Source organism: Prionailurus viverrinus, chromosome E1 (genome assembly GCF_022837055.1).
Source record: "Prionailurus viverrinus isolate Anna chromosome E1, UM_Priviv_1.0, whole genome shotgun sequence".
In the NCBI taxonomy this organism is placed as follows: domain Eukaryota; kingdom Metazoa; phylum Chordata; class Mammalia; order Carnivora; family Felidae; genus Prionailurus; species Prionailurus viverrinus.
In genome coordinates, this window is record NC_062574.1 from 40269420 (window position 1) to 40283470 (window position 14051).

Genomic DNA, 14051 nt, shown 5'->3' on the forward strand with positions numbered 1-14051 from the left:
GTCAGTTTTCACAGTTCCACTTGGGCACTCCTATTGCCGCACTCCTCCGTTCCTTCTCACATCAAGGCACAAACATTTCAGGTACAAGCAGTTTAAAAATATCAGAATCAATAAAGTTGAGCTACTACTCCCTCTGGAGCATGACGGTCTGGTTTCAGCGATTAGCACTCTCAAAAGAAACAGAACATTTAAATGACTGTACCAAACACGTGCACTGGAGCTGGTTTTAACTTTTCACCCTGTACCCAAGACATCTCCCCTGTCCTGCTGTGGCCCATAAGATGCCGTTTAATTTGTGACAATAGTATTTGTTATGGATGCCTAGATACTTCTCTGAAGATAAAAGGCACATTAAGTGGTTTGCTATTAAATTTACCATTGCTTATAACTTAGATACAAATTAGCATTTTGTTTCCTATTTTGAATAGGTATGCTTATCTTCAGAGTTACTTTTTCTGAAGTCATCTAATGATCTATCCTAGTTCACATCACTTTGAATTATAAACGAAATTTTAAAAAAAGTATGCAGGCAGAAGTCACTGCAATCCTTCTGGCTATGGACATTCATATCTTAGGTCGTTTGTGTAACCATACATCCAACAAATATTTATATAGTGTCTACCAAGTGCCAGGCACTGCATTAAACAGGAGACAGAAACAAGCAGTCCTTGCTCTCAAGGCTGGCAGAGGAGATGAACGACAGAGGGGGAGGGTCCCATGACTGGGAGAGTGTCCAGAAAAGCAGGGAGAATAGACGTCAGAGCTAAACTTCAGGCTAATATTCACAGGTGAGACAGGTTATCGGGGCAAAATAATTTGAACAGGACCCTTTGTGGGAAACTGCAACTTATTTGCAGTAACTGAAGCACGCAAAGAAGCAAAGCATCGGTAGACGAGTCTGAAGAAACCAGGAAACTTAAGAGGTCTAGTTCAGGAGCTGGACTTCATCCTACTAGGAAAGCTCCACAGTGAACACTAGTTTGAATACCTGGAAGGAAAACCGAACAAGAATTAATGTGCCTAAAAACTTAAGTTTGAAGAATGTCGCCTAGGAGTGAAACGCTCAGAGGGTAGTAAATCCTATCATTAACGTTAAAGAGGAAACTTCAAGGTCAGGTCCATCTGCAAAAAATAATGAGGGTTTCTCCTGCTTAGTCGGATAATCACCCCCTACACTACTGGATCAGATTCTGATGGGGAGTGTACAACTAAACACATTCACTTAACGCACTAAGTGAAAGTAGCAATTCAGGAAGCCATTAATCAGAAGTCATTTCCTATCAAGTATATAGCACCAAATGGGAATATCCAACAATTTCGTCCATGCATCCCTACTTCTAATGAGTATTAATGCATTTTTATGGAGGGGGGGGAAAAAAAGCATTGGAAAGAAAGGCAGTTCTAACTGCCCACCTCCACCATGGTTCTGTTTTAGGTGTTTCTGACAATTTTATTCTTTGAAGATGAAATAAGGCTTTGATCTGACCTCAAGGCAAAACCATCAGAATTTCAAATTATACTCTTCCACGGATCGGTCTTTTTGGGATTGTTTCGATGGCCCCGGGAGATCCCCTACAGTTAACACAACTTCTCATCTGAAGAATAACCAACGAGAAATGGGGTGCCAAAATGCTAACACCCCAGTTTTAAAGATGGGAAATCGTGGGGTCAGCTTTGAAAATCAGTGGGTCGTCACTAATGTAGACGAGCTAGTACATGGGAAGGAAATCTGTTGAAGTCCGTCAACTTTGTGATTCAGCCCAACTCAGACCTCAGCCCCCTTCCACCTCCTAGCACTTGGTGCCCACACCATGTGGCTCCCAGCGTCTTGTAAGCCATGGAAACAACCTGATATCGTTTCCTGCAAAGCTGCCAACTTTATCCCCTGTTAAAGGTCATCCTCCCTTAAACAGGCCCAGTTTTCTGCAATTCCTTCTCTCATGCAGCCAACAGAGGGAGGGCAGGGGGGACTTTCTTCCCTCAAACATCAATCTTCAGGGGCACCTGGGTGGCTCAGTCGGTTAAGCATCTGACTTTGGCTCAGGTCATGATCTCACAGCTTATGGGCTCGAGCCCCACATCAGGCTCTGGGCTGGGAGCTCTGACCCTGCTTGGGATGCTCTCTCAAAAGAACATTTCATAAAAATAAGAACACACCATCAACCTTCATTCTTCAAGAGAGAAGAAACACCATCCCACTCAGGTGAGCTGGTAAGATCTATTCTGAAACAGGCCTTCAAAACTGAAGGCCACAGCCTAAGGGAAATGGATTTTAAACCCCTAACTACTGAAAGGCAGCTTCAGTTAGAATCACAGGAGAAGTACAGTATTTGGGGGGCACTTAGAGCAATGGCTCCAGATTCAAGATGGGTGCACAGCAGCACACGGGGATCACACAAGCATGCACGCATTCCCAGCAGACCCCATAAACATCCAGTGTTGATCACTCAGAGCCACAGTCTGTTGATCGTGGTCACTGGTGGGGATCTGATGCTCTTTAGGGGATTCTTCTAAGATCCTGGGGTAGTTGTTCATTTTAAAGATCTGGGACGCTGAACAGAAAGAGCAGAAAAAACATGCCAAGATGGAACAGATTTAACAGGCTCACAACAGTTTGTCACATTGATAAGCAGGTCACATTTGCAGAGAATGTATCACTGAAATTTGAGAAGTGCAAGCCGTCTTGCTTAGTCTAGTTGGCCTGTTCCCTTTCCCAGTAGTGAAAGGGAGAAGACCACTGGCTCCACTACCCCCAGAGAAAAGACAACATTTGAGCAGCATGGTGAAGGTCTCTGCTGTTCCATGACAGAAGCTCCGGACGCAGCTGGTGCACAAGACTAGCAACAGGAGACAGACCTTCCAAGGTCTGAATCTCAACCTCATCAATGACCAGGCCAGAGAAACCCTTCTCCCTCTCCTGGAGGGAGGGAACAGATTGGGGGCAAGGGCCAGCTTCTCTGCTGGCCTCACAGGAAAAAACCAGCAAGGAGCATATTAACCAAGAGAAAGTTAAGCCTCACAAAAATCAAAAGGCAAATTCTGAGATTACCCTTGAAAGGACGGAGCTACAGAGCACCACGCTGGTCATCTAAGAACCTTAACTATCTCACAGCTCCTCGCTCTACTTTCTGCGTTTTTCTTTGTTCTCCAGTGTGTATGGCCCTTGCTTTCACGATTTCAGGCAGCCAATCGATGTTCACAGTGGGACCCTCCTCGGTTACCGGCCCTGGTAAGATCCACCTTCTCAGAGCAGTACCCCTGTACTGCCATCTGAACAACGGCATGAAGCACAAATGTCAACAATCCAGGAAGTCTTTGGAGAAATGTCCTGTTTCCATTTGGACTGCATCTCCAGGAGGGGAAGAAGCAGGGGGGGAAAGAAGCCTTTGTGTGCTTATAAAATGCTTAATAGCATAGATTAGAAACACAGTTTTAAAGGGCTACCACTCACAGCTTCGGTCTTCTAGTTCTGAACATTTACGAAGGGAGTTGACATTTTAGATTTCAAGCTATCTTACTTTATGAACAGGTGAGCTATTTGGAGCACATACGGCTCTCTAAGGTATACTTAGCTACAGCTATTCTACTGACCAAAGTCATGGACCATATACTAAGAGCTAGAAGATGCTGCCTCCATCAGGTGAGAAAACATAAGGAATACAAAAAGTCTCCAACTCCAAATGCCATCTCGAGAGGGTATGCTGCTAAAGGCACGGGATGAGGGGTTCTTCTCCTGAAGACCAGGACTCTACCAAACACAAGATTTTAAGTTGGTAGAACATTAAGAGAAAAACAGTATTCTAAGTTGGGTATATTCTAAAATGATGAGATGTTACCTTTGAGGAGAGTGCCAAAATGCAAGTGTTAGGGAACTGTATTTGTGCAATTAAAAGGCATTGTCCTGGGCTAACATCCAGAAGTTATGAATAATGGATTAGCACATGCATACTCGAAGTCAAATGCTGAGCATACATACTAAACAAAATGTAACAAGCAGATAGCATATTAGGTTGTATTTGAAATGGTTTGTGAATTACAGTTTGTAAACGCAGTGCAGAAACTCACCCAAATAAGACCTGTGGTTTAATTCTTCCCCAATGAACTGCATCAACCACATACTGGCTGCTCTATTTTGTCTCCTTTGTAAGAACATTTCAAGTACTAGGTAAAGGCAATCCACAGAATGCAGAGGCTAAAACGAGTCTGAAAAAATGTTCAGCCTTACCCAGATGAAAATTAAAACTTTTCACTTACCAGAGCAAAAATGTCAGAAAAAAGAGAGACCTATCCTATACTGGTAAGAGTGAAAGGAATGGGGTACGCTTAATACTGAAAATGCAAATTGTAACCTTCTGAGAACACGGCTGTACTCGTTAAGACCTAAGATGTACACACATTCTTCTAGGTACCTTTTATAGAAATACCATGGTGTCCAAGGATATCACTGACAATATTTCACTAGTGTGAACTTAAAGCATCGGAAATGGGTAAGTTTGACATGCCCAACATGCAACCACTAAATAGAATAAGGAAGATTTTGACAGGGAAGGATATCCACTGCCTACTGTGGTGGGTGGATATTGGAGAAGGATTTGAAATTTTGAGCTCTTGAAGAGTGACTGAATGTCTTATCTGAGGGAGGGAAAAGAGAAGAGCCTACAATTTCACTTCTTACTTTATGGGAGTCAAGCTCACATGAAACCATGAATCTAATCCACTCCAAAGAAAAAAGTCAATGTAGTCTGGCGGGGGGGGGGGGGGGGGGGGGGGGGGGTAAGACCATGCAGGACTCCCTTACACCCCTAACACTGCCATTCTGATTTCAACAAAATTGACTCAAATAAGCAGGTCTAGAAGGGACCAAGCTTATCCTGAAGTCTTAACATATAAGAAATGACACAGTTTAACACCTAACCTTCATTTCGACAAGTATTTTTATGTTTCCATAGGTTCCCACCCAAATGTTACAAAAAATAGACGTAAATCAGTTAGCCCGGAACCACACTTGCCACATTTTTTTTAAAGGAAGGTTCAAGAAAAAAAAAAATCTCATTTTGGGGTGTCTGGGTGGCTCAGTCAGTTAAGCAACCTACTTCGGCTCAGGTCATAACCTCACAGTTCGTGAGTTCCAGCCCCGCGTCAGGCTCTGTGCAGACAGCTCAGAGCCTGGAGCCTGCTTTAGATTCTGTCTCTCCCTTTCTCTCTGCCCCTTCCCCACTCGTGCTCTGTATCTGTCAAAAATAAATATTTAGTTTCTTTTAAAAAATAAAGTCACATTTCCAGCCTACACCCAAACATTGCCTAACAAAGTTCAGGTCCACAACTGGAAAACATAAAGAGCCCCATCTTCCTTTCATCTTTTACAAGGAGTGAGGCAGTAACACACCTTTCTCTATAAAGGAATATCTCTTGATTTCTCAACTCTCAGGGATTGATTCAGAGTTGGAAGCACTCGTAAAGGTAGAATGTTAACTATACCATAAAACAGCTGCATTGAAAACGTATTTAGGAAGTGTAAGAAACAAGTTCATGAGTTTGAACTTTAAAAGATAAACCAACTCGCTAGCACAATTTTAGGGTTCTAAGAAGTACACGGTCTCTGATGTGCTTCGTATTAAACAGTGTTAGGATAATATTTTCCAGTCTACGATGTACTTTCCACTTACCTTAATAAACCTTCACCCAGATGGGAAATGGAACCACAACTAAGGAAACATAATATAGATGATGAGGAGAGCCAGAAGGTGGGCTTGTGAGCCCAGAATGCCCTCACAAGCTACCAAGCACTGACTTTAAACAGAACACAATGTATAGAACAGCTACCTAACACGCATGATACACAACTACAGATACGAGGTAGAAATAAACGGATTTCTCCCCAGATGCAAGAGGTCGTTACTACACAGTCACATTCACGCTAAAGGAAAAACGTGCCTCCTAGCATAGCAACTCATTATGATTGATCTAGGTAACTTTTAGACGTGCTGACTTTGTTCTGGACAACAATCGGGAACCAAAAACAAGAAGAATCACTAGAATGATACGTGGCCCAAAATTAGTTACAAGGAGTCCAACCTAAGGCATAGGTAAGAGCAATAAAGAACAAAAACCGAGCAAGAACCAGAAAAGCCGCGTGAATACAAAGTGATTGCATTTCTGTTCCTCAACACCCACACAGAGACAGCAGTTTCTGACAAGAATGTTCTTGGCAAAAAATAAAGTTACAGGAAGGTTTTTTTTTTCTTCAATGAGAAAAAGGCAGCTCTATATGCAGATTACTAGGCAATACCGTTTGATTTTTTTTTTTTTTTAAACAGTCCAAATTTAGAGACCTCGTTTTGAAAATATCTAAACCACCTTTTTTTTGGATCATGAAGAAAAGAGGACTGGAAATATTGTTCCCGTTTGGAATGCTGGTTTCATGTTGTACTTGAAAATAAAATCCAACGTGACAGCTTACCTTGGCACTGGAAGCCTTGTTTCCCAAACCCCCTGAAAAACAGAAACAACAAAATATCTTAACATATCTTGTGTTGTATACCATAGTTTAAGCCAGTTATGAAACAGTATTCCACAGAACTAAGGGTTTATACTTGAGAACCAACGATTTTATAGGAAAACACGCTCAGAGTACTGAATAAATTCGGTTTTGGGGGGAGAAAACAACCTCTGTATGGCTTCCAAAGGCTCCTTGAATTTTTTCGATGTACAACAATCTTCTGTAAGTTTACACTTTGTTATTAATATTGAAGTTTCAAGACCAGACGGCTAGGGTATTTGGAGTTGGCCATGATGTTCAACAAGAGGACTATGTTTGAATGCAGTACACTTTGATTTTGTCCTTAAAGACCAAATGAAAGTCATTGCTCTCCCTAAAGAAGTGGCTTCATTTATTATAGAATGGGGGTCTAGAAACTTCCAAACAGTACCCACTCAACATTAAGTTTTAGATTTAAAAGACCGGTTTTACAGTATGTTTATTAAAGTTGCACGTGAAATTTTTTGGGGGGAGAATCAACAGGATTCAAAGCAAATACAGAGGCTATTTTGTTCTTGTAGGTTCCTTTAGAAGATTTACTCTGCCCTCCCTGCCAGACACATGAAACCATAAACACGGTTACAACTAGAATGAACTGCACTAAAACTCTAGCAGAAGCTCTAATTTTTTGCTTTACATCGCCATCCTAAGTTGACAAGACACTTCATATGTTTAGTCACCCCCCCCACACATAGACCCAAACTTTTATGGTTTTTAAAGTGTTTTAATATTTAAAACAAACTGGTAAATTAAGGGCCCACAGAAACAATGAAAGATAACTGAAGTTAAAACCACTGCGAGACAATCCTAGTGAATATTTTCCAGGACCTTCCAAGTAGTTTACGGTCAGGGGAATTAGCCAGGGAGGAAGCTGACAGGGAGACCTTTATTTTCCACTTCACATTACACCTGGTGACCCGAAGTGCCACAGCAGTTCACCAGGGGCTGATCCTTTGGGGCACCAGATAGTGGAAAGACATTAGCGAGCCTGGGTATGTATGTTACAAGTCTTTCCTAATTTACCTACTTCTGGCACAGACCGACAGCAGTCTTACTGTTTCCCTTTTTATGGAGCATGATATAGGAGGCTGCAGGACTCCCCTTAACTAGATGCACTATCTTCTTTGCCCTGAAGCTCTAAGAACTTATTTTAGTTAACTGTAGATATGGCTAACTTCTCCTTGGAACACAACTGCTTCGTACGCTGACTACACAGTGGTAATCATTCATAGACATGACTGTGCTTTTCACGGAACTATTGAGATTTGTAAGGAAAAAACTAAGCACCTTATTAGGACTAGGCTTGTCCAACTCTCCCTTGGAGGGGATTTTCCCCAGGTGTGGTAGATTCGGATAGCCATCCAGAAGGGTAAAGTTGGGCACTTTGGCACATCTGTGGTGCCCTTAGAGGCGAGTTCCTCCAGGTGTGATGGATTCAGATAATCTCCATAAAGGAAGAATTAAGCACCTTATGAGCACATTCGTGGTACTCATGATTCCCCCCCGCCGTGTGAATTCAGATGCCATCCAGAGGCAAAATTAAGCGTTTTATTAGCACCATGCTTGAAGTGCTCTGCCTCCAGGTGTGATGGATTCACATAGCCATCCACCAGTTCTGCCTAGGGCCCCAACAAGGTATGTCACGCAAAGGTTAGTGGCAAGGTGCACTGAGACACTGTCACCCGAGTGCGGACCCTAGCCTAGGGTCGACAGGAATTAAGGAACGCTTGCCTTAGTTCTGACTTGGGGAGCCTCCTAGCCACATTCGTGAATTCATACTAGAAGGCTGGTAGGTATCTGCCAATCTAAAGGGGAAAAACACTGGGACACCTGGTATTCCTGAAGTTCCAGCTTTCTACACGTTGGGGTCTGTGGGAGAAGGGGTCGCCCACGTTCTGAGAATCAGTAAAAGCTAGAACCGTGACCAGAAAAGGGCATGTACGGTTTCACCTGGTCTCACGGGGTGCAGAGACCCCTGAAGGCTTTCCGTTTATCAGGATCCCCAAACCACTGGCCCAAGTTAATGCCTGTATCCCTGGTTAATTCTACTTGAGTTCTGACACCTTACAGTAGTGTTTTTAACTAAGGCCTCGGTCCTCCTCAACCAGGCAGCACGTCTAATCTCGTGTTGACAGGGTCTGTTTTAGACGACTCCCTCCGCCCTCCTGCCATTCGCGTGGTCTTAGTCCCCCCTCCTCCACTGCAAGCTTTCAGCAGTTTGCGGTCTCTCCGCTCCCCCTGGGTTCACCCGGACAAGTCCGGTCTCCCGTGCCCGGCGGATACAAGCTACAGTAGGCAGGGACCCAAGCTAGCAGCGCAGTCCAAGCCCTCTGGGGAGCAACACACACCCCCGAAAGCGCCCAGCCTGGCTCGCCCGTAACTTGGACCGCGAGGCGCAGTCGCCGCCGCTCCCCGGTTACTTCGGGCGTGTTTCTCCGGGAAAACTCTGCCCTTTGGGCTCTTTCGCTCCCCTTCGCTCACACCCAACCAGCAGCTCCTCTATCGGTGCGGAAGGGCGGGTGCGCCTGGGAGGAGGACACTGGACCCGCGAAGGGGATCAGTGTCACTGCGGCGCGGGGCCAGCCTCCCCTCCTGCGGCAGGGGGGTGTGTGTGACCTGGCGGCGACTTCCCCGGGAGTCCTGCCCGAAAGCGTCGCCGGAGCGCGCGCGCCGTTCCGGGCGAGAGTTCGGACTCGGCCGGCTTTCCAAGTTCCCCGAGTGAGTCAGCCCCGGAGTGGGCGCGCCCGGCCGTGGGGGCGGGGAGGGCGGGCGAGGGTCCCCGGAGCGATGCGACCCCGGCTACAAGGGGACCGGTCCCCAGCCCCCGGGCGCCGCGAGAGGGAGTCCGGGCGGCCGGCCGTGCGCCCCGGCCCGCGCGCACCTACCAGATGAAGTCGGTGCAGTGGCTGCAGAAGGTGGGCTGCTTGAAGAAGCGGGCGATGAATTTGTGGTTCTTCACCTCGTGCACGTTCTTCTGCCTCAGCGCCCCTTTGCGGGCGAAGCGGTTGGCCACGTCCTGAGACGCCGTGGAGTCGTTGGCCGGGAAAACGTCAGCCATGGTCCCCCCAACCACCTCTTGCCTCCGCCGGGGAGCCGCAGCAGCCGGGGAGGGCCGGGGGGCGGGGGCGGGGGGAACGCGGGCCGGCAGCCGAGGTCGCGGCGCGGCGGCGGCCGGGGAAGAGTCGGGCCGGAGCGGGCGCGGGAGCCGGAGCCGTTCGCTCGCTCGCTCGCTGGCCCCACGCTCACTGACAGCCCGGCGCCGGGCGCTCGCGCTTCCTACTCTCGGCGGCAGGGGCGGCCCGGAGCGGCGCCGCCCACTGCGCATGCCCGGAGCGCGAGGGCCGCGGGGGCGCGCGCGGGGCGGACGCGAGCGCGAGCGCCCGGGGGAGTCGGCGCCTCCGCGTTTTGCGAGCAGCCCGAGAAAGGGCGGGGGTGGGGTGGCGGCGGCGGCCTGGGCCGGGCCCGCCCGAACTTGGGAGCGGAGGAGGACGCCGGGAGGGCGGGCCGCGCTCCTCCGCCGCCTTTCTCCTTTCCTCCCTTCCCTCCTGCCTCTCGCCCTCCTCCGCCTCCTCTTCTTCCGCTCCTCCGGCTCTGCCTCCTGCTCCCTCGGCTTCCTCCTCCCATCCCAGCCAGCTCATCCTTCCCCGCCCGGCTCCTGGTCCCCCCTCGCCCCGGTGGGACGTCCGACTCGCTGCACCGGGCTCAGGCAGCGCCCGCCGCCGCCGCCGTCTCTGGGTCCAACCCGCTCGGATGCCCGCCCTTCCTCACCTTCCGAGACGCGGCGTTGAGGCTTTATGTCCCTCCAGCCGTAGGTGCCCCCAAACGCCCCGGCCCGCGCCCTCCACGCTGCTTATATAGGGCAGGAGGAAGGGCTTGATCGCAAATCTTCGCCCACTGACCCTGCCACCTGCCCCTAACTGTTGAGCTGGGTTTCACCTGCATCTTGCATAGACCTCTAATGTGCACGCGGGACGGTTAAAGGACTTGTCCTGGTTGTTTATCCCTATTTATCCCGTTGCTCGTTGGGTACTCCAGTTGCAAGGTTGATTATCAGCCTTTCTTGATTCTACAAGTCCGGAACCTTAATTTAGAAAGCTTTTTGCATCCTAAGCTAATTACTGCAATGCTGGCAGGTGCAGAGTGCAGCCAGAACACTTGTAAATTACCAAGTGAAACTGCTGGTGAAAGGAGAGCTGGCAGGGATCTGCAAAGGACACGTGGGGATGGACCAGCTAATCACTTGCTGAATATTTATTAGTTCTGCCTGGAGGGTGCTTAACATACATAAGGGAAACAACCATCCCCCAGCGTCTCACTGTTGTTTTTCTACGTTGTCAGATTCACTAGGGTCACAAAACAACGACACGAGCTGAGGAACATCAAGAAAGAGAGCAGGTTGTTTAATTCTTCAAGAAGTTTAAAATAAAAAGGAAAAAAAGTAAAGATATATGCCAATTTTAGAGTCCATCACAGGGATCACCTAGGGCTACCATCTTTTAAGATTGGCTCATGGAATGCCTGATTCTAGAAGTGTCTTTCGTATTTTAGCAAGTGTAAGCTATAGACTGGCCATTAGTGGAGCGAGCGCTTTGCTGGCCCGTTTACAATGTTGTTACTGCTAAGAGACTGCACCTGTTTGATACTGTGATCAGAAAGTTCACCCATCATGGCAGCGCCTCCAAGCCGAGGAGGCAAAAAAGGAAGAGGCAAGGGAAGGAATGAAAAGCAGAGCATGTTAGGAACATGGATCAACTTCTCCGCAAAACACGGTAAGCATTCCAAGCCATGGTTGTTTGTTGTTTAAGAATCGTAAATCCGAGAGCACACAGAATAAAACACACAATTCTTTCCTCCTCACCATCTTAAGTGTGGTCCTCACACATTTTATAAAGACAGGATTCTTTCGGTTTCCCTAAAGCTTTGATGTAATGATGGGAGAAAAAGCTGGCAGAGTTGGAGGGTGAGATTGCAGAGACTGGAATCCCAGAGTAAAGTAATACGGAGGATGAGCTAACAACCAAAGGAGCCATGGCAGCAGCTTTGGTCATCTCCTATGTGGTGGAATGGAGCGACTGATCTCCCCAATGGGTGGACCAGATGGAGACAATATATCTTTTCTTTCAGGTTGTGACTTGGCTTTCTTGCCTCAGTTATTACTCTTGTTTCTTGTGGGTGAAGAGAGAACTAACTAGAAGCCAGTTGATGGATAACTGGGCTGAGCCTCAGTGGTCGGTTGCCTACAGCGTAGCCCAATTGTGGGGGCTGTGGGTGGAGATGTACCAGGAACAGGTTTACCAAGCAGTGTAACGCTGCCCCTGGCAAGGACGGATGGAAATGTGGGCTGCGGTTCACCCCTGCACCCAACCGGAGAATTCTCCTTCATAGCACTGAAATGGAGGGCATTACGGAAGGGGGGAGAGGGAGCGGTAAGTCAGTCCTGGGCATTGGTAATGATTTTAGAGTCAGCTGCTTCATGGAGAAGGTGCAGGAAAGAACAGGGAATGGTAGACTGAATATGGTTTGTCAGAACCCTTCTCTGTGAGCCCTGCCTTTGAGCAGTAAGTTCCAGACTTTGTACAGGTCTTGCTCAGACCAGCAGGACCCAGAGGCTGGGGGCTGGGATCAAAGTGAGGCCACTGCAGTGATGACTCTAAAACCAGACTGGTTCACTTAAAACCAATAATCTTTAGGCTACCACCTAAAACTTGTTGCTCTGTGCAGAATCACTATTCTGTTTTCAGATGGGCCAGGCCGTTTTCAAATGGAGCAATAGGAATTGTTTACGTGTATAAAAAGCTTGATTCTGTGATTTATGGTAACCAAGATAATTAAAAGGCTCGTGTTTTACTCTATGCACTTAATCCAAGGTTTCGGAGAGCTGAGAAAATGGGGGGGATGTATAATTACTTAGGCAGTGTTTAGAGTTGGGGTGAATGGCAGGTCTCATGAAATGGTGAGAGACAAAGTCTAGCTGGGAAGTGACTGTCACTCGGTAAGTTAGGAAGGAGGATAGTATTTCCTAGGAGTGGGTGGGTCAGAAGCCCCAGAGTTAATACCAGGACGACCAGGTATGGTTGTCCAAGGGGTTGGAGGAAGACTTAACCTTTCACTGTGTCCTCTCCTGTACCTTAGAATCTTTGTTTCTAGTTTAAGAAAAATGGTAACTTTTAAAAAGCCTGGAAACAAAACACCAAAGATTTCTAATTAGCTATATCGTATTAAAAGAATTAATTTGCTGGGGCGCCTGGGTGGCGCAGTCGGTTAAGCGTCCGACTTCAGCCAGGTCACGTTCTCACGGTCCGGGAGTTCGAGCCCCGCGTCAGGCTCTGGGCTGATGGCTCAGAGCCTGGAGCCTGTTTCCGATTCTGTGTCTCCCTCTCTCTCTGCCCCTCCCCCGTTCATGCTCTGTCTCTCTCTGTCTCAAAATAAATAAACGTTAAAAAAAAAAGAAAATTTTTTTTAATAAAAAAAAAGAATTAATTTGCTCGTAAGTAGAAGCAGGAGGTAAAACAGTACTCAAAGTAAGATTCCAGTTTTTAAAATGTCTGTACACTTACCCACACTTGCATCTATATGAATACAAATGTGTTTGTGAATGCACATGTGTGTGTAAAGGCACATACAGCAAAATGTTCGTCTAAGTGACTATCTCTGGTGGTGGGAATATAGATACTTTACTGGAAGAGAAGACGTTGGCCTAGGACTCACCTTTTGAAAGGGCATCAGAAGCCATAATTTTTTTCATGTTTTCCTCTAATCAAAAAGGAGGGATTTATTATTTTATTTTTTTAAGTTTATTTATTTATTTTTGAGAGTGACAGAGAGAGGCAGAGAGGGAAAAGGAGAGAGAGAATCCCAAGCAGGCTGTGCACTGTCAGCACAGAGCCCAATGTGGGCTCCGTCCCAGGAACCATGAGATCATAACCTGTGCCAAGATTAAGAGTCAGAGGCTTAACTGACTGAGCCACCCAGGTGCTCCCATTTATTATTTTAAACACAGAAAGTTTTGTTGCCAGAATTTTGTTATTGTTGCATGAAGTAGAAACTACCAATTTGAATGTAAAATATCTGAGAAATCTGTTTTAAGCCATGGACCCTCACCTCTTCCTTAGCCCTCAACTGGAACTGGGAGTTGAATTCCTGAGTGGATTGAGCAAGAAGGCTTCTTGGTGTCCAGTATTTCAGCTTCCTCCTGAAAGTGTTTTTTCGCCACTTTTTTCCAGTTTTCCATAGTAGCCATGGCACAAACCAGATGTGGGCACTTACTAGTTTGTGTAACTTGAGTAAATTAACTTCTCCTAAAAATGGAGATATTCTTAACCATCCTAGGACTTTCTTAAGATTTTAACCAGTTGAGGGGCTCTTGGGGCGGTCGGTTTAGCGTCAGATTTCAGGTCAGGTCATGATTTCAGGTCAGGTCATGATCTCACGGTTTGTGGGTTTCAGACCCGCGTCGGACTCTGTGCTGACAGCTCAGAGCCTGGAGCCTGCTTCGGATTCTGTGTCTCCCTCT

The 14051-nt window shown here is 46.9% G+C and overlaps 1 protein-coding gene across 1 annotated transcript in view; it reads right to left on the reverse strand.

Moving 5' to 3' along the window:
* Positions 1-9823, reverse strand: part of PRKCA (protein kinase C alpha) — a 405239-nt gene extending 395416 nt beyond the window's left edge. The window contains exons 1-2 of the mRNA XM_047831617.1: positions 9424-9823; positions 6461-6492 (exon numbers count right to left, since the gene is read on the reverse strand). Of these exons, the coding sequence (XP_047687573.1) occupies positions 6461-6492; positions 9424-9596 (205 nt within the window). The 5' untranslated portion in view covers positions 9597-9823. The remainder of the gene's footprint in view (positions 1-6460; positions 6493-9423) is intronic.
* Between the last annotated feature and the right edge of the window lie 4228 nt (positions 9824-14051).